At 64.0% G+C, this 19,941-nt stretch overlaps 1 protein-coding gene and 1 non-coding gene across 2 annotated transcripts; one reads left to right on the top strand and one right to left on the bottom strand.

Moving 5' to 3' along the window:
• Nucleotides 1-3,105: 3,105 nt before the first annotated feature.
• On the top strand, nt 3,106-3,292 carry LOC142070086 (U2 spliceosomal RNA). Its single transcript, XR_012666018.1, has one exon. It is a non-coding gene; the product is annotated as a U2 spliceosomal RNA (small nuclear RNA).
• Nucleotides 3,293-10,155: 6,863 nt separating this feature from the next.
• Nucleotides 10,156-19,131, bottom strand: LOC142069931 (HAUS augmin-like complex subunit 5). Its single transcript, XM_075122731.1, has 19 exons — nt 18,968-19,131; nt 18,133-18,195; nt 17,834-17,866; nt 17,486-17,510; nt 16,900-17,032; nt 16,230-16,389; nt 15,807-15,882; nt 15,258-15,337; nt 15,119-15,179; nt 14,716-14,843; nt 14,375-14,453; nt 13,975-14,120; nt 13,532-13,694; nt 13,032-13,112; nt 12,694-12,839; nt 11,695-11,809; nt 11,313-11,439; nt 11,010-11,142; nt 10,156-10,597 (listed from the first exon to the last, which is right to left on the bottom strand). The coding sequence occupies exons 1-19, from the start codon at nt 19,063-19,065 to the stop codon at nt 10,477-10,479; spliced, it is 1,968 nt and encodes a 655-aa protein (XP_074978832.1). The 5' UTR covers nt 19,066-19,131; the 3' UTR covers nt 10,156-10,476.
• Nucleotides 19,132-19,941: the final 810 nt, after the last annotated feature.

Here is a 19,941-nt window from a genome sequence, read left to right as displayed (position 1 = left end):
AGCCATACTGCTCAGCGCGCCCCGAGAGGGAGTGGGGGGCCAAGCAGATGATCCAGTACCAGGGGGGAGAGGATATGTGGTTGGGGGGAGGGAAGGTCTTGGGCTGCACTGGAGGAGTGCAGAGCAGGGGTGACACCCCAAAAACCTCCAGCAAAGGGATGGAGAGATGGAGAGGGTGGGGTACGTGGATAGAAGAGGCAGCGAGCCTAACATCTAAAAGGGGAGTGGGGTCTAGTGTTTGGGGGGGGGCTGGTGGTCAGAATTCCTGGGTTCTATCCCCAGCCTTGGGAGGAGAGTCGGGTCTAGTGGTTAGAGTGGTGGGGGCGGAAGGAGTGAGCCAGGACTCCTGGGTTCTCTTCCTGGCTCTGACTCTCTCTTGTGTAATCCCTCGGCAGTTAACCAACCCGCCAGCGTGTGGGAGCAAGGGGGTGGGGCCGGGTTGCAACACGGCCCAGAGTCCCGTGCGGCCCCCTTAGTTACTCAACCAGGGGCAGGGTGGGGGATGGCCTGGGAGATCTGCTAAGAAAGGTGCTTCCGATGGGTTTGTGTGTGGGTCACGGTGCCCCCTGCTGGATAGACCCCTCTAGATCAGAGCCATGGGCCCCTCTAGCCCAGTCTCAGCCCGGGTCAGACCCAGGGAGCCCATCCTCATCTGTTGCCATGGCTATGTCTATGGGTCTCCTGGAAAGGTCCTTTCCCATAGGTAGCTGTCCAGTGGCAGTGAGTTCCACAGACCTCGGCAAAGGCTGCGTGGGGCGGGAGGTCCTTGTGTTGGGAGCGCTGGGAGTGAACTCTGTGTGGTTGTGTCTGAGCATGATTGTGAATATTCCAGTGTGTGTGGGGGGGTGATTGTGATTGTGGCTGGGGGTGTGATTGTCCCTCTCTTTCGGGGGTGGGCTAGCGTGTGCCCTGGATGTGGAGTGTGTGAGTGTCTGTAGGTGTTTTTGGGTCTGTGTGAGTCCCTTTGAGCGTCAGCGTGTCTGAATGGCGGGCTGTGTGGAGTTGTTGAGGTGTTTGTGTGGTAGCTGTGGTGTGTTTGTGTGTGTGTGTGTCACCTGCTACAGGATACAAAGTCCTGCAAAACCATTTCCTACCGGTTAGCCCCACAACACATTGACACTGATACAAACACACTGTCACACACACACACACAGAGCAGGGCTCAGCCGGGCCAGCAGGGGACGGCAGGAACACACACGTCTCCCTAGGGCCAGCTTGGATGATTTCCCATCACAACCCCGCACGGTGCTGGTGGCCCCACACGCGAGTGGGCAGTGGTGCGGGGGGGGGGGGGCAGATGTGATGGATTTGGAAGGAAGCACTTTGGGAAAATCAGTCAAGGCCCTGAGCAGAGCTGGGACACAGACACAGTTACCCTGCAGCACCCAGGCAGGGGAGTGGGGTCTAGTGGTCAGAGCGGGGTGGGGGCTGAGCGCCAGGACACCTGGGTTCTCTCCCTGGCTCTGGGCACGGAGCGGGGTCTAGAGGTTAGAGCAGGGGGACAAAACGTGCGGCTTTAATATTTCCCAAGGTTATGGCTGGATACAGGTTTTTGGAATGACTTTCGGGAAATATTTTGTTTCCAGACAGACTCCAGATACCAAACGATGGTGCTAAGACGCTCCCCCTGCGCCCCTCGCCCATTACCCCAGGGTCCGAGCCTCTTCCCAACCCGCAGGGTAGTTCTCCTCCCAGGCTCCGGCGAGGGCGGGAAGCGCCACCAGCCCCATTTCCCGGATGGGAGAACTGAGGCCCAGAGAGACTGAGTGATGTGCCCGAGGGCACCTGTGAAGTGTGGGGCAGAACAGGGGGCTGGGACCGGAGTCTTTTTCCTCAGGAAGTTTCTGCCCTCCCGTCTCCCCACTCTGCCCTGCTCCTGGGCCGCTATGGTGCAGGGGCGGGGCTTCGGGAGAAGGGGCGGGCTGGGGGCGGGGCCTTGGAGGAAGAGGCGGGGCAGGGGCGGGCCCAGGAGGGGTGGGACAGCGTGGGAGCGGGGATGGGGGAAGGGGTGGAGCAGGACCAGGGTTTCAAGAAGAAGAGGAAGCACAAGGGGGAAGGGGCAATGCAGGGTTGGAGAATTGGGGAAAAGGGGCGGCACGCGGCAGAGCCTTGAGGGAAGCGGCGGTTAGGGGGCGGGGCCTCTGGAGAGGGGCGGGGCGAGGGCGGATCCTTGCAGGAAGAGGCGGGGCAGGGCCGGGCCCTGGCGGGGTGGGACAATGCGGGAGAAGGGATGAGGGAAGGGAGGTGTGGGGGCGGGGTTTGGGGGAAAGGGGCGGAGTCTTGGGGAAGGGGCGGGGCAGGGCCATGGTTTCAAGAAGAAGGGGAAGCACAAAGGGGAAGGGGCATTGCGGGGTTGGAGAATTAGGGAAAAGGGGCGGTACCGGGCAGAGCCTTGGGGGAAGGGGCGGTGCGGGGGCGGGGACTGGGGGGAAGAGGCGGCATGAGAGCAGGAGATCGCGGAGAATTGAAGCGCCAGGGGGGAACTTAGGGGAAGGGGCGGGGTCTCGGCGGATAGGGAGGGGCAAAGGTGGGGGCTCGGATGAAGGGGAGCCGCGGGAGGGGGGTGGCCACGTTTCGGCGCTGGTGGCCCCCCCCTTTTAGGGACCGGAAATTCCGTCGCCCCTGCGCGCCCCGCACCCCCAGAAACTCCCCTCCATGCACAGCCCGGCTCTCACTGCCGGGCTCCCCGAGCCGAGTGCAGAAGCTGGGGGAGCTCAGGGCAGGGACGGGGCGGTGGCTGGACCAGTGGCGGCCGGAGGCGCCCCCCGGGGCCGGGGCCGAGAGGGGCAGCGGGGCTGCGGAGGAGCGCGGCACCCAGCGCCTGGGGCAGGGAGACGAGGGGGCGGTGCGGGGCGGGTCCCCTGGCGGGGGGCGGGGTTATGCAGATCAGCCGCGTCCGGCGGCAGCCAGGGGGCCCGGCGAGATGAGCCGAGGACGCGGGCGGAGAGAATGCTCTGTGTCTGAGCAGAAACCGGTGCGGGGAGTCCGCATCGGAGTCACTCCGGGGCAGTGATTGCCACTTAGCTACGAAGTTATCAGAGTAGCTCCTGGGGACGTGAACAGCTGTGGGGGCGAGAGGGCAGCGCGGTGTCCCAGGCTCCCGGTATCGCTTCTCGGTCTCTATGGCTCAGATCAAGTGTCTGGTCTTCTCCGTTTAATCTCCGGTGTGTTCTCCAGGCGAGAGCTTCATATTAAATGGAGTTTTGGAACAGGGAGCGGGATGAGGAGCTCGCTCCGTCCGCTCCACGCATCAGCCCGGTGTTGCGGCGCTGCCGGGCGCGGTGCCCTTCCCCGGGGCGGGGGAGAACCTGCTGCTAGAAAAAAACCAGCTGCCTCGTGCGGCTGCGGGTCTGTTCCCGGGAGCTGGGGGGTCAGCGGGTCAATCCCCGCCCCCGGCGCCCGCTGCTTTCTCCGTCCGCACGAGCCGCCTCGCTCCTCTCGCCGCTGCCGCCGGACGCGGCTGATCTGCATAACCCCGCCCCCCGACAGGGGCCCCGCCCCGCGCCGCCCCCTCGTCTCCCCGCCCCAGGCGCTGGGTGCCGCGCTCCGCCGCCCCTCTCGGCCCCGGCCCCGGGGGGCGCCTCCGGCCGCCACTGGTCCAGCCACCGCCGCGGCCCTGCCCTGAGCTCCCCCAGCTTCTGCACTCGGCTCGGGGAGCCCGGCAGCGAGAGCCGGGCTGTGCATGGAGGGGAGTTTCTGGGGGTGCGGGGCGCGCAGGGGCGACGGAATTTCCGGTCCCTAAAAGGGGGGGGCCACCAGCGCCGGAACGTGGCCACCCCCCTCCCGCGGCTCCCCTTCCTCCGAGCCCCCACCCTTGCCCCTCCCCATCGCTCGAGGCCCCGCCCCGCCCCTTCCCCCTGAGTTCCCCCCGGCGCTTCAATTCTCCGCGATCTCCTGCTCTCATGCCGCCTCTTCCCCCCAGTCCCCGCCCCCCGCACCGCCCCTTCCCCCAAGGCTCTGCCCGGTGCCGCCCCTTTCCCCAGTTCTCCAACCCCTCAATGCCCCTTCCCCCTTGTGCTTCCCCTTCTTCCTGAAACCCTGGCCTGCCCCGCCCCTTCCCCAAGACTCCGCCCCCACACGGACCCTTTCCCCAAACCCCGGCCCCACACCGCCCCTTTTCCCCATCGCCGCTCCCGCATTGTCCCACCCCTCCAAGGCCCGCCCATGCCCCGCCCGTTCCTGCAAGGCCCCGCCCTCGCACCGCCCCTTCACTCTAGGCCCCGCCCCAGACGGCCCCTTCTCCCCAGGCCCCGCCCCTGCACCACTCAGCGGCACAGAAACACGGCACAGTGGGGAGGCGGGAGGGCAGAAACTTACTGAAGCAAAAGACTCCGGTCCCAGCCCCCTGTTCTGCCCCACACTTCCCGGGTGCCCTCGGGCACATCACTCAGTCTCTCTGGGCCTCAGTTCTCCCATCCGGGAAATGGGGCTGGTGGCGCTTCCCGCCCTCGCAGGAGCCTGGGAGGAGAACTACCCTGCGGGTTGGGAAGAGGCTCGGACCCTGGGGTAATGGGCGAGGGGCGCAGGGGGAGCGTCTTAGCACCATCGTTTGGTACCTGGAGTCTGTTTGGAAACAAAATATTTCCCGAAAGTCATTCCAAAAACCTGTATCCAGCCACAGCCTTGGGAAAAATTAAACAAAGCCACACGTTTTTCCCTCGTGTAGCCTGCCCCCGACCTGGCACCAGCCCCCAGTTCTGCCCCCTTCCTGCCACCGCAGCCCCATCTCACCTCCTGACCCTCTCTGGGTGCCCTGGGTCCCTCATAGCAGGGGGCTCTCCAGGAGGGTGCAGGGGGGTCTCACCTTGCAGCCATGGGGGGGGTCTGGTGGATGTCCAGCCGCTCTGGTTTCCTCCGCATGTGGGGAGGGGTTCCTACTTTCTGACTTGGGCTAGAGATATGGAGAGGGGTGTTTCCGTGATGTCAGAGCCCCGGGGCTCAAATCATGACTCTGAAGTGGCAGGGCAACCTCCCTCCCGCCCCCCAACCCCGCTCACATTCGGCTAGGGGGCTGGGCTGGGATCTCTAGGGAGGGAGACACAGGAAAAAACAGCTGCCACTATGGAACCCAGGAGTCCTGGATCCCAGTCCCCCTGCTCTAACCTCTAGATCCCACTCCGCTCCCAGAGCCAGGGAGAGAACCCAGGGGTCCTGGCGCCCAGCCCCCACCCCGCTGTGACCACTAGTCCCCACTCCCCTGCCTGGGTGCTCCAGGGGTAACTGTGTCTCTGTCCCAGCTCTGCTCAGGGCCTTGACTGATTTTCCCAAAATGCTTCCTTCTGAATCTATCACATCTGCCCCCCCCCCGGCCCGTCACTGCCCACCCGTGTATGGGGGCACCAGCACCGAGCTGGTTCGTGATGGGAAATCATGCAAGCTGGCCCTAGGGAGACGTCTGTGCCCCGACACACCCTGGGCACACACTAGCCCACCCCCGAAAGAGAGGAACAATCACACCCCGAGCCACAATCACCCCCCACACACCGCAATATTCACAATCGTTCTCAGAGACATAACCGCACACAGTTCACTCCCACTGCCCCCAACACAAGGACCTCTTGCCCCATGCAGCATGTGCTGAGGCCTGTGGAACTCACTGCCACTGGACAGCTACTTATGGGAATGGACCTTTCCAGGAGACCCATAGACATAGCCGTGGTGACAGATGAGGATGGACTCCCAGGGTCTGACCCAGGCTGAGACTGGGCTAGAGGGGTCCATGGCTCTGATCTAGAGGGGTCTATCCAGCAGGGGGCAGCGTGACCCACACAAAAACCTACTGGAAGCACCTTTCTTAGCAGATCTCCCAGGCCATCTCCCACCCTGCCCCTGGTTGAGTAACTAAGGGGGCCGCACGGGACTCTGGGCCGTGTTGCAACCCGGCCCCACCCCTCGCTCCCACACACTGGCGGGTTGGGTAACTGCTGAGGGATTACACAAGAGTCAGAGCCAGGGGGAGAACCCAGGAGTCCTGGCTTGCCCCTCTCCATGCTCCCACTCTAATCACTAGACGCCACTCCCCTCCCAGGGCTCGGGATAGAACCCAGGAATTCAGACCACCAGCCCCCACCCCCAACCACTAGACCCCACTCCCCTTTTAGATGTTAGGCTCGCTGCCTCTTCTATCCCTCTCCATCTGCCCATCCCTTTGCTGCAGGTTTTTGGGGTGTCACCCCTGCTCTGTACTCCTCCAGTGCAGCCCAAGGCCTTCCCTCCCCCCAACCACATATCCTCTCCCCCCTGGTACTGGATCATCTGCTAGGCCCCCCACTCCCTCTCGGGGCCTGCTGTGCGGCGTGGCTGGGGATTGTGCAATGACCCAGCACCAGGCAACGTGAAACGGAAACCACAGGCCCTGCCCCACCTGATTTGCCCTCCAGGTGCATCGGAGCCCAGCGCCCCGCTCCTCCACCCTGCTGAGCCACAGGGGGCGAGCTGAAGCCCCCACCACACTCCGCAGACGGGTGAAGGGTCAGGCCGGCCAGCCCGTGTAGGATGGGGGAATCGCCACTGGAGGTGACAGTTTGGGGGCTGTGATGCGTGGAGAAGCGGTTGTCGCTACAGCCAGCAGAGGGCAGCAGAGCATGCACGCACACAATTGCAAACATATGCATGAATCCAGCCCCCCCCCACACATTATTACTAACATACACAAACACCCACCCAAATCCAGCCACATCAACACACACACCTGCACAGCTACACAAACACCCGCCCACACACAAAACCCCGACAGAATCCGATTCACACACAAACGTGCACAAATCCATACTCTCACACACCGCCCCCCCCATTCCCCTCCTATACACACACTTTGGGTCACTGAGAAACTTCAACTGGACGGGGGTGTCTATTCTCTGTCTCCCAGGGCCCATAGGGGGAGGATTGGGGGCATGGCCAGGGCCCACTGGGCTGTGGCTATTCTCTGCCCCCCCAGGGTACATGGGGGTGGATTGGGGGCTGAGGGGGCACAATCCAATGTCAGCCAAGGGGGGGTTACAGGTGGGGAGGGGACCGTAGTTTCTGCACCACCGAGTTCCTGGTACAGGCTCCCTACACTTCTTGGTAGTTTTCACCCCATCACCACTTCCTGCCCTGCCCCCTCCTGCTGTGTGAAATGGTTAAAAGGGGGATGGGAAGAACCCAGGAGTCCTGGCTCCCAGCCCCACTCTAACCCGAGAGCTGGGAATGGAACCCAGGACTCCCGAAACCCAGCCTCCCTTCCTCTAACCCCTAGACCCCACTCCCGCCCATTTTGGGAGCCAGGACGCCTGGGTTCTATCCGGGCTCTGGGAGGGGAGTGGAGGCCACTGGTTAGAGCAGGAGGAGCCAGGACTCCTGGGTTCTATTCTCAGTGCTGCTGTGTGACACCGGGCCTCTCTTTCTCCTCCCACTTTTTGGGTATGGAGACTGTAAACTCTTTGGGGCAGGGCCTGTCTCTCGCCTCGCCCAACAGGGCCCTGATCTCAGCTGCGGCAGGGACTGTCCTTCTGTCTGTGCAGCCCCCAGCACAACGGGGGCCCTGCTTCTGCCCCGGTCTCTTTAGATGCTGCTGTGTACGGATCAATAGACCTCAATACTAAAAGCCATGGCACCGCCATTGCCCTGCAAGGGCTAACTGGGATTCTTACCCCCGTGACCCTCCGTACATCTCCCCCCCCGCGCCAAGTTCCCCGAGTCTCTGCTCTGAGCCCCTCGTGCTGCTCAATGGCAGTGAAGAAAGCCGCCCAGCCCTCGCGACGAAAGAAGACGGGGATGAAAAAAAAAAAAAAAGCTTTACAAAAATTGGTCACACCAACAGGAAACCGGCCGCAGCGGTTTGCGACTACACCCGCCCCCCTGCGCTTATCCGTCCCCCTCGGGGAGCAGCGATGGACGACACCATCCAAGTAGGTTCTGGACATGTTCCTCCACCTGCCAGCGTCTGGGCTCCAGCCGGTGCTGGGCTGGGTTCAGTTCCTCTCTCTGGTGCGTGCCCCCGCTCCACAAACGCCACCCCCGCCCCCACACACACACAGACGCTCAGGACTGAGCTTAAATAACCCCAACCAAAGCGCCCCAGGGAGAGACACCCACAGCACTGCTCAGCTGAAGCCCTGCAAAGGAAGATGCCTTCCCCTACCCATTCCCAAGCATATGGGAAGGGGGTTGGGATTGGGGAGCATGGATGGTCAACCCAAGCAGGGGAGAAAGGATCTCAAGCCAGAAGGGAAGTGGGAGGGCCTGTGCCCCCAACATGGAGAATCTGGGGTGGAACCTTGCTTAACAGGTCAGTCTGTCCTTTCTGTTACTGTCCCCTTCTAGCTTTATCTAGCGCTCCTGTTTGTTCATTTGTTCTTTTTTGTTCCTTTCCTTCTGTAGCTTGCAGGTTCTTGCTTGCTTTTTTCCCCTCTACCTTTCATGCTCTTTCTTTCCTTCATTTTCTAATGTTTTTACTCTCCCTTTATTTCTTTCTCTGCCTTTCACACTCTTTTCTCTCTCGCTGGTTATTTTTTTTCACTTGCTCTTTTTCCTCGCTCCCTTCCCAGCCAAGTGGGTTCTCCTTGTGCACAGATTTAGGGGCAGGTTTCCCTCCTGACCACCAAGTGGATTAAACACGCCCCACGAGCATATTATGGGTTACCCAGCAGCTCCACTGACAGGACCACGGCTGGCTCCTTTTCCTCGCTCCCTTCCGAGCCCAGTGGCCCAGGAAGCTGGGAATCTCGTGCCCTACATCAAACCAAAAACCCGTTGGCATCAAGGGAACAAGATCCATGGCCAAGACCTAGTTGGATTTTGGGGGCAGCCTTTGATATTTAGAGGAGGGGCAGGGAAAATGTTTCTCGGGCTCAGAGCCACTTTGATCGTCTCCAGGATTCTAGGGCTTTGCGATCATGCTGGGCTACTACATTTGTTCCTCAGTAGGAAAAGCCGGGGTTTAAAGCCGGTTTGTACAGCGGGGTGCAAAAGGAGGGCTGAAAGGGCGGGGGGGGTCCCAGAGCCAGCAAGGAAATTGCAAGGGCTATTAAGATTGATCCACCGTCATTCCTGGAAATCAGGGGCAGCGAGACACCAAAATGCCTGGGAAGGTCTGGGCCTGCTGGACAAAAGCTGCTGCAACCAGAGAATGCTCGGTCCTCCGCACTCGGTTCTGCGGCCACGTTAAGCACAGTCCGGCAAGAGGATGTTTTAACCAGCTGGGCTGCGACTGAGCTGAGGGGAATTAGCAGCCCTGGCAATGACAGTGGGGTCTCGGCTCCCTGGCCAGCAGCATCTTAGCTGTGGGCAGGGGAATTGTTTGATTTGCAGGGTGCTGCGGGGCTTTGTCCTGGGGATCAGCCAAAGCCTGCATATGCTATCAGCCAGCACAGGGAAGCAGGAGCCCATGTCCCCCCAACCAGCTGAGGGTACTCCAGACCCCCTCAGCTCCCAGGGGATGGGTACAATGCTGGCACCCTCCTTCCCCCCTGCAAATCACCCAGGTGGTGGCCAGCTCTGGGACACTCCCAGGGCCCGGTCTGAGGAAGTCAGAGGGATCAGCCTGAGAGGGGCCTCCCGCCCCCCACCGATAGGTGCTGTCTACCCCCACTTCCTAGCTGGGGGTCCCCCCAGCAAAGCTTCCCTCCACTTGATTTCCAATAGGAAGGGGGAGGGGGTGAGTCTGGGAGCCAGGGCTCCTGGGTTCAAGCCACTCACCTCTCCCTGTTCCATCCCTCAGTTTCTCCATGGAAGAGGGATAAGGACAAAGTTGCCCCCAAAACCCCCCAAAGGCTTCAGAGGTGGTTCTGCCAAGGTGGGCATGGCCGCAGCCAGGGCAGCGAGCTCAGGGAGGGGATCCCTGCCTGCCCCAAGTGGGCTGCGCTGGGTAGGACAGGCAAGGAAGATGCAGCAGGGGCTGTTGCTACCTCAGCACAGGAATAAACCCCTGGGCTCAGGTGCCCGGGACAGGGCCGTCTTTACTGGCCCCTAGGGCAGGGCACAAGGGAGGGTGGGATGGTCCAGGCAGAACCACAGGCCAAGCCAGCCTGGAGCAGCCAGATAGAGCTGGTGCCCCCTAGCAGGGGACCATTCCCCACCCACCTGAGCCTGCCAGTCCCTGCCCTGGGACAGGTCGGAGCTGGCGTCCCCCAGAGGGGAAAGGCCCCATGTCCCAGTCCCTGCCATAGACCTGAATGCGCATTAGTCAGTTTATTCAGAACAATGGGAATTACAGAACGCCACAAAACCCACGTGGGATCCCCCCCACACCTGACACTGCTCCCCCATCTCCGCTCAGCCCCACCAACCCTCCCACCACCAGCATCTGGGTCACCCCCCCTTACACTGACCCCCCCACCTTGCGGAAGAGGGGACAGCTGGGTTAGGCCCCCAATACCTCCACCCCAGATAGGCGCGTCCCACCCACACTCCTTCCCTAACATGGGTGTGGCTACCTACAACTGCACCCCTTTGGGGGCGGGGCTCCCCGAGCCCCTCTCAGGCAGGACAGGGCCATCAGGCCCAGCTGTGCTGCTGGAGGGTCTTGAGGGCCAGGGTCCAGCGCTCCAGCCACTGCTGCAAGGTGAGGCCCTGGCGGTGCTCCGCCGGCAGGGAGAACTGCCCCGGCTGCTCCCACCTGAACACAGGGACGGGGAGAGAGAGGGCAGCAGGTGAGATGGCTCCTTCCGGCCCCCTGCCCCAGTTCCCCCCCCAGCACAGACACGACCACGTCCACACTCAAAATCTGCCCCCCCCCACATCATCCCTTATGGCAATGCCCCCCCCCCCCAGCCACCCCCTAGCTACGCCCATTCTCCAGAGGCACCAGACCACCCCCTTCCTTCCCACCCCAGCCTCCAACCCCCCCCCAATCAGTCCCTCCTGTGCCCCCCCTCCACTTGGGCAAGCCCCCTTCTTCCTCACAGCCCCAACCCCACCCCAGGCAGGGGAGAACCAACCCTGGACCCCCTCCCAGCACAGAATGGGCAGGGCCTCCCCCCTCTGGAGAACAAGGCGTCCCATAAACCAGGTGGGCGGGGGCTCCTCACCAGGCGTCGATCGTGGCCTGCACCTCGGGCCAGTGCTCCATGCGGTGCTCGCACTGCTCGGTCACCAGCTGGATCCGCGGCCCCAGGGCTCCGGCCTGCTCCCGGTCGTGGTCCCGCAGGGCCTGCAGCAGGACTGGGGGAAAGAGACATTGGTGAGGCCCGGAGGAGTTATGGCTGGGGGGGGGGTGCCATGGTCCTGCCACCCTTCAGGCCGGCTCGTGTGCCAGGAGGGTGCCCCTCGCAGACCCTGGGAAGGGGCCGCAGGCTGGGGGTCGCCCCCCTGGAGCCATGGGGAGAGCTCACCTTGCACGTCGGTCCCCTGGCGCTGCTGCAGGCTGGCTAGCGCCTGGCTCTTGTAACTCAGCTGGGCACGCAGGGCCAGCAGCTCCTTCTTCAGCTCAGCCATGTGGGGCAGGAGGTGCTCCGGGGCCTGGGGCAGAGACAGATAGACACAGGGGGTGAGGGGAGACAGGACCTGCCCCCTCTCCCCCAAGATCACCCCCCAGGGGGCTCTGGGGAGGTTTAATGCAGAATAAACTTGGGGGGTGCTCCTGCCCCACCCCCTCCCCGGGGCCCCCCATCCCATCTCTCCCCAGAAGAGGGTCTCACAGGAGGGGTTCACTCCCACCCTGTGGGGAGACATTCCTGCTCCCTGCCCCATTGCTCCACCAAGTGTGCATCTCACCTTGTAGAGAGGGAAGCCGGCAGCCTGGCACACAGTGAGGAAGGCCCGGTGCTGGGCGAGCCCCGTCCGGTCCAGCCGATGGATGGAGAGCTCGTGGGCCGGGACCTGCTGGGACCTGGAGGCGGGGGACGACCGGGTCAGGGCAGCTGAGGATCAGCCCCTGAACCCCTCACCCTCAGGCATCCCCCATCCCCACCGGGCACCCCAGCCCACAGCCCTCCCGCTCCCCAGGAAGGGCTGGCGGGGCCCCGTCCTCACAGCAGCCTGCTGGCATAGTACAGCATTGGTACCCCCGGGAGAGCAGGTACCAGTGTTCCCAGAGTATTAATACCCCAGAGTATCAATGCTCCTCTCACCGCTATAGGCTACCGACGCTCCTAGAGCATTATCAGCCCAGAAAGTATTAATCCTCCTACCACAGATCTCGGGTACCAAGGCTCTCAGAGCATTCCCCCCCCCCCCCCCGGAGGGAGTATTCATGCGCCCACCAGAGTATTAAAGCCCCTGCCCTATTCTCAGGGTATTAGCTCTCCGCCCAGAGAATACGGCGTTTTCATTAGTATTCCCCAGCACCAACGCTCCTGCTCGTCTCCGTGCCCCGACTGAAGCATTAATCCCACTGCCTAAGTACTGATGCTCCTCCCAGAGGACCAGCGCCCCCAGCTTGGGGCAGAGGAGCAGAGTACCAGTACTGCTCTGCGGGAACCTCCCTCCCTCCCTCCAACCGGCAGATCTCAGGGTGCTTTTCCCAGGGTGGGTCTCAGCCCCGTTTCAATGGGACACAGGTGGGGAGGGGGGAGAAAATCCCAGGAATCCTGCATACCCCAAGTCCAGTAGTGCAGGAGGGGGAGCACAGGTACACCCCCAAGGCCAAGGTGCGCCCCCCCCATATGGGGACCCAGCCCCTGGGGCAGCCTAAGAGGGGACAGTTGGCCCCAGGACCCTGCTCGCTGTGGGGGAGAGCAATCAGACAGAGCAGGAGGGTGGGGGGAGACTCACCCCGGGAGGCTGCGGTGCAGCAGGCAGGGGAGGGCGATGGCCCCCAGCTGCCGGACCTCGCGCTCCACCCCCCCGTGCAGCCGCTGCGACTCCAGGGTCACGTCCTGTTCCGGGCCCAGCAGCTTCCTCTGCACGAAGGCCTGGACCTGAGAGAGAGAGAGTGGGGTTTGGGGGAGACCATGCTGCTGCCCCGCCCTCCCAGCCCTGGGCCCCACTCCCCCAGCCCTGCCGGTGCCCCTCAGGCCCGACCCACAGCCTCCTGGTATCCCAGCCCTGGACTCCCCCATCCTCTGTCAGTGCCCCTTGATCCCGCCCCATGGCATGGGAGGATGTCTCACCTCAGCCTGGTCCTTGCGCAGCTGGCATTTGATGTAGGAGGTGCCTTTGATCAGAGCCCGGACGTGCTGCTGCTTTTCACGCTGGGGGGAAGGGGGTAGAGAAAGTGTCAGTCCTAGGGCTGCTTCAAGACAGTGTCCCTGCTCCCCCCGGGGCAGCAAGGCACCCCATATTCAACCCCGCAATCGCTCCCTTTCCCACAGAAGGAACCCCCCCGACCCCCAACTTGTTCACTCCTTTTTTTCCCTGCCTCCCCTCCCGCCCATCATCCCCAAACCCATATACTCCCCTCAGCATGCACCCCCTCTACTTCCTTCCCCACAGGCCAGCCAGGTACCCTGTGGCTCCCCCTCCAGGAACCCCTCACCCACGGACACCCTCCCAGCCAACCCCACCTCATCCTCCTGTGTGCCCTACTGCCTCCCCACCCCCCAGGCAGGTCCCACGTCCAGAGGTTGCCCTGCTCTGGCCCCCAGATTCCCCCCGTGCTTCCCGCACTCACCACCAGGTGGCGGAAGTCCAGGATGCGCTGACGCTTGCTCTGCAAGGCCTGCAGCTCCGCATGGCGGGCACTTGCCTCCTGCTCCAGTTCCTGGCAGCCTCGACGCAGCCCATCCCGCAGCCCTGCCAGCCGCACAGCCCGCAGCTCCAGCTCCAGCACCGCCCTGGGGGCCGGGCGAGACAGGCCAGTTCAGTGCGGGGGTGGGGGGGGAGTCTCCCCAGCAGGGGGTGCTCACCACAGGGCCCCGAGAGCGCAGGGGGACCCCACAGGACAGGGAAGTCTCCCCAGCAGGGAGCGCGCTCCAGGGGGCCCTGACAGAGCCGGGGTACCCCTGGGGTGGGAAGTCCCGCCAGCAGGGAGCGCTCTCCCAGCGGTGGGTGGTCACGAACTGTGCAGGGCTGAGTTCAGGGGGCAGGGTGTCTCCCAGGGCCTGCAGCAGCTACCTGGCAAGGATTGCGTGCTCCGAGCCGTCCGCCACCAGCCGGTGCATCTCCTGCACGAGGGAGGCCAGCTGGGCCGTGCAGCGCTGCTCCCGGGCCTGTAGGGGGAGCTGCTGCACCCACAGCTCCTCACACCTGCTCCAGCCTTCCTGCAGCCAGGGGAGGGAGCAGGTAAGGAGGGGCCAGGGGACTCTGCCCCCTCCCCCCACTATAACCCAGCTGGAGATATGGGCCCTGTTGTCCCTGGGACCCCCCAGCACTGAGATACAGCCCCTTCCCCCTGATATATCCCAGACCCCAGGAGCCCCGAATGTGGCTCCCTCCCCCCCACTATATCCTAGCCACTGGCACTGCCCAGCCCCCACATGCGGCCCTGCCTGCCCCTCCCCATGCCCCCACTCACCTGTATGAGGCCCCGGACTGAGGGCAGGGCTGCTGGCGGCCCCGCCAGGTCCTCCAGGCGGGAGCTCTCGTAGCGGAACCTGCAGGTCAGAGGACAGAGATACAGGTCCCAGCATTGGTGTCATGGGTCACTGCAGCACCTCTGGGGTGACAGGCCCCAGAGCCCAGACTCTGCTCCCTGCAGTACAAGCTGACACCACCAGGGGGCCAAAGCCCCACAGCACCCCTCTCTCTCGAGCTCTGACTCTGCCCCCACCCCCAAGTACAAGCCACCACCACTGGGGGGCGATAGCTCCGTACAGCACCACACCCCCACACTGTCAGCCCCTTAGCGGTACCCACTTGAGGGCCTCTACGTCGCGGGGAATGTCAATGCGGCTGGTGAGCTCCTGCATCTGCAGGGTGTTCTCCAGGGCCAGGTGCTCCAGGGCTGCCAGGACATGGTTGGGAGGGTGGGAACCCACGATGTCCTGCGTAGGCAGAGAGGTGGGATGAGCCAGAGTGGGCCAGGGACGCTGTACTTTCCCTCACGGCTGGCTCCAATGCCCCATACGGGGCTAGAGGGCGCAGCGCTGCAGGGAGCAGGGCAGGGGGCTCTCCCCTGGCAGTCAGGGCTGCCTCAATGCCCCAGCCCGGCGCTAAGGGGCGCCCAGCTGCCCCTCCCAGAGGTGGCTACATCTCTGTAGCAGGCGAGCCGTCCCCAGGGTCCCTACCCCATTGCTCCTCCCTCCCTCCCCTCCGTTACCTCCACCGTGCTCAGCCAGTGCTGGTAGGACGCGTCCAGCAGCTCCTCGCTTGTCCTGCTGCTAAGAGAGAGAGACATGAGGTGGGTCAGAAACAGAGCACGGGGGAAGGAGAGGGCAGGGGAGCTCACAGGGTCTTACGGGACAGCCCCAGATGTGCTGTGCTCGAAGAGTGACTTCAGGAAGTGGAAGCGCAGCTGGCAGGCCGTCCGCACGTCCCGCTGCAGAGACAGGGACAGACACGCGGACGGGTTACCGGGGTGGAGAAGACACGATGGCCCTCAAGAAAGCTGCAGATCACCAGGATCTACTGGATCCCCCCCCTTATTGGGATCCAGGCACCAGGTTCAGGGAGATCCCTCAGGATCCCAAGACCTGATTGCCAATGGCCCGACAGACTCTCCCCGGGGCTCGGCACCAGGCTCAGTCAGATTCCCTCCTCCATCCCAACCAAACCCCATCGCCAGATCCCACAGGGAGATCACCAGAGCCCCATGCTGGCATTCACAGGGCTCAGATTACCGGGTACCCCTTGTCACTAGAGCCTGCCTTGGCATCTCCAGATTCCCCCCCATGAGATCCAGGACTGGGATCCCCAGATCACCACCCCCAACTAGCAGAGGGGAGCAGGATTCTCAAATTCCTCTCCCCCCCGCCCAGGATCTACCCACTATCCTCTCCCCAACTCACCAGTACTTCAGGCTCCAAGCCAGCAAATCCAAGGTCAGGCAGCTTCCCTCCCACCGTCAGCTCCACCTTGGCCTTTCTGCAGAGACCAGAGGAGGCTGTGAAAATTGGCGGGGGGGCGGGACGGGGGGGGAGGAGGCAGGGGGCGGGAGAGGAAGGGGGAGCACAGTTAAGGACATCCCCCCCCCATACCCAGCGGGACCCTGCCATGGAGCAAAGGATACTGAGAGATGCTACCCAGGATAGGCAATCCCCAATCCCTAATGCCACCTGCCATGGGACCCCCTACCAAGGAGCAAAAGATTCTGGGAGCTACTGCCCAGCAGAGATGTCCACCAGATAGTGCTTCAGAAGCAAAGGATTCCGGGGGACGCGACCAGGAGCAGTGGGGACCCCACGCTAAGGATGGAACCACCCCCCACACACCTGCTGATGTCCTTCAGCTGCTCCAGCCGCCCCCTCAGCTGTGCTACGCTGCCCTGCAGCTGCTGGCGTTCCTTGGCCAGGCGGGCCGCATAGGCCTTGAGCAGCAGGGAGCGGCGCTGGGCGTCACGGATCCGCTCCTGGGCCGCCTCCAGGGAGACCTCTGAGGGGTCGGAGCAGAAAGACCATCAGGGAAACCTCACCCCAAGCCCCAGACGCTAACTACAAGGGCCCACTCCCCTCCCAGAGCTGGGGATAGAACCCAGGAGTCCTGGCTCCCAGCCTCTCCCACTCCCCTGCCCCGTTCCCAGAACCCAGGAGTCCTGAGTTGACGGGTGTGAACCCCACAGGTGATTGTCTGGGGAGGGACCATAGGGGGAAAATCAGCAGCCCCAGGGGCCACGGGAACCTTGCGGATGGGGAAGAGACCACGTGGGGAGATGCTACCCCCAAGGACGGCAGGGCAGGGGAACAATCCTGCCCCGCCCCCCACAAAGAAATGGAGGGAAATGGATTTGGGCTGCAGGGGGACGATCCCACTGGGTGTTGGGGGAGAACAGATGGGAGGACTGGGGTGGACTTTGTGCCCCCCACCCCCAGAGCAATGGCCTGGGGTAGAGCGCTGGAGGCACAGACTACGCCGCCTCCCAGATCCTTGGGGCTCCCCCCTTACCGTCAGCCATGACCTCGCGCTGGGCTGTCTCTATCTGCAGGTCCAGCTGCTGCAGCTCCCCACGCAGGCGGGCCACGCCCTGGGCAAGCTGCTGGCGCCGCTCCTGCTCTGGTTCCGACCCACTGGGCTTTCCCTGTGCGGAGGGGGAGACACCGACTGCTGTAGACCCAGGCATCCTGCTCACCCCATGGCAAGGCTCCTGTTCCACCCTGCATCACCCCAATCCCCCACCCTCATCTCCCAGATCCACAGATCAGCAACAAGGCACCCACTATCCCATGCCATAGGACCCCTCTGCACCACGATCCCACCCCGACTCTCTTCCCACCCACTGCTCCCACCCTATTCCACCCCGCAGCACCACCTGATCCTCACCTTGCCCCACGACCCCATCCCCTACCCTGACCCACTCTATCCCATCCCACAGCACCCCGATCCCCTTCCCCGCCCCTCCAAATCCAGATTACCATCCCCTACCGACTCCCCCACCCACCACAGCAACACCCAATCCCATCCACAACACCCGTCCCGTCCCATCCCACCCACACGCCCCTATCCACCCAGCAGTCTCCACCGGCCCCCTCACCTCTGCCTCCTCCAGATGCTGGTACCTGAGGCAAGGCCTGAGTAAAGGAGGCTGAACGTGGAGAGTGACAGAGGCCTGGACAGATGGACAGACAGACAGACAGATGTCAGGGAGAGGTCGGAGCCAGCAAGCTTGGAGGTCCAAGGCCAGGAGACGGACGCCAGCCAAGGGTCGGCGAGGAAATTAAACCCGCTCCTATAGGGCATAGGGGACACCGGGCTGGATGGGCCCAGGGGCTTGATCTAAGTGGCAGGGACGGGGCACGACACTGGGCTGGATAGGCCCCTTGGTGAAAAAGCTGCCCATAGTAACAAGCCCCCACGGCAAAAGGGAACGAGGAAAGGATACCACAGCAAGTTCCCTCGGATCTTCTTCACATTCCTGTGAGGAAAGAGAGAGGGGTGAATCTACTGCAGAAGCAGCAATGGCTCTGGGAACGGAGGGGGATCCAGTGGTTAGAGCAGAGGAGGACGGGAGCCAGGACTCCTGGGTTCTACCCCTGGCTCTGGGAGGAGACCTGAAAAGCAGAAGGCCCCATGTCCGATTCCCCGCTGCTGCCCCCCTGAGCCAGCCAGACCCCCGCCCTGGGGCCGGGTGGGAGCCAGCGGCCCTTTGAGGGGAAAGGCGCCGAACCCCATTCCTCTCACCTCTGGTGGTGCACGTGCCGGGTGACGTATCTCCAGATCTCCGCACACTGGCCTGAGCACATCCTGGGGATACAGAGCAACAGCATCAGCCCCACGGGGACGCGACCTGAAACCTCTACGAGGAGCATGGGTGGCCCTTGGTTGAGGGCCGTATACCCCCCCCCCACGTCCCTGCCCCAGGGCTGGATACCCCCTTTTCCTTCCCTCCCCCCACCGGGCCAGGCTCATCCAGGTAACCTCACAGGGCTCGGGGGTAACCTGGCAGGGGGCTGGGAGGCCCTTTTATGGGGGAGAGCGGAGTGGGGGGGGGGGCTCTGGCCCCACAGCTGGGATATAATCAAGGGGCAGTGAATGGGGATGTGGGGGCAGTAGGGCAGTCAGGGAACCCATGGGGAAGAAAGGTGGAGGGCTGGGGGCTGGGGCAGGAAGGTACCAAGGAGCAGAGGAGGCAAGGGGGGGCCAAGGGGGGAGGAGGACCGGGGGGCAGGACGCGAGGAGAGAGGGAGGCCGCCCCCACAGCGGGGACCCCGAAGGAGCAGGGGAAAGGTGGCCGGGGGGGGGGGAGCCGCAGGAGCCCGCCGACAAGGAGGAAAACGGAAACCCGCGGAACAGGAGCCAGGGAGCGGGGGGGATGCAGGGGGCGGGAGCCGGGGGGGGCAGGAGCCGGGGGGGCCCCGACCTGAGCCGGGGGGGGCCCCGAGCTGGCGGGGAGGGTCCGAGGGAGCTGGGTGGGAGGGTCCGGGGGGGCGGGAGCCGGGGGGGCCCGAGCTGGGGGGGAGGGTCCGGGGGGGCGGGAGACGGGGGGGGTCCCGCGCTGGGGGCCCGGGGCTCTCACCGGCGGAAGGCCCCGTCGGGGGGCACCTTCCCGGGGGGCAGCCCCATCTCCTGGGCCGCCCAGAGCTTCAGCTCCAGCGCGGGCCCGCCCCGCTCCATGCCGGGACCCGAGCACCGAGCGCGCCGGCCGCTGCCGCAAGGCCCGCCGGGAGCTGGGGGCGGGGCCTGCCGCTGCTGGGGGGCGGGGCCTGCCGGCAGCCGCAATTTGCTGTTCCCCCCTTCAGGTGCGGGTCCCAGCACAGGCCCCAGGGTGGCCCCTCCCCGGCGTGTAACAGCGCCACCTGCAGGCTTCCGGCAGGACGAAGAGAAGGCGCAGCTCATGTGCCCTGCGCACTGAATTCCCGCGGGTCTTTGCTGAGCCCTTCTGTACCCCAGGGGTTCTCAAAATGGGGTCGTGAGGTTATTACGGGGGGGGGGTTGCAAGCTGTCAGCCTCCACCTCCAACCAGGGGTGGGGATTAGAGGGAAGGGGCAGTGAGGGGGCAGGGACCCGGGGGCAATGGGCAGCGTGGCAGTGAGGACTCCGGGGAAGGGGCGGAGTGGGGACGGGACTGGGCGAAGAGGTTGTTCGGGGGAGGGGGCTCGGTAGAAAGGGCGGGGCGAGGGCGGGGCCTTGGAGCAAGAGGCGGGGTAGGGGCGGGCCCAGGAGGGGTGGGACCGTGCGGGAGCGGCGATGGGGAAAAGGGGCGGTGTGGGGCCGGGGTTTGGGGAAAGGGGCGGTGTGGGGGCGGAGTCTTGGGGAAGGGGCGGGGCAGGGCAGGGTTTCAGGAAGAAGGGGAAGCACAAGGGGGAAGGGGCATTGCGGGGTTGGAGAACTGGGGAAAGGGGCGGCACCGGGCAGAGCCTTGGGGGAAGGGGCGGGGCGGGGGCGGGGACTGGGGGGAAGAGGCGGCATGAGAGCAGGAGATCGGGGAGAAAGTGAAGCGCCGGGGGGAACTCGGGGGGAAGGGGCGGGGCCTCGAGCGATGGGGAGGGG

This window comes from Caretta caretta, chromosome 24 (assembly GCF_965140235.1).
Source record: "Caretta caretta isolate rCarCar2 chromosome 24, rCarCar1.hap1, whole genome shotgun sequence".
In the NCBI taxonomy this organism is placed as follows: Eukaryota; Metazoa; Chordata; order Testudines; family Cheloniidae; genus Caretta; species Caretta caretta.
The sequence above is the reverse complement of the archived record's forward strand: the minus strand, read 5'-3'. Positions and strand labels throughout refer to the sequence as shown.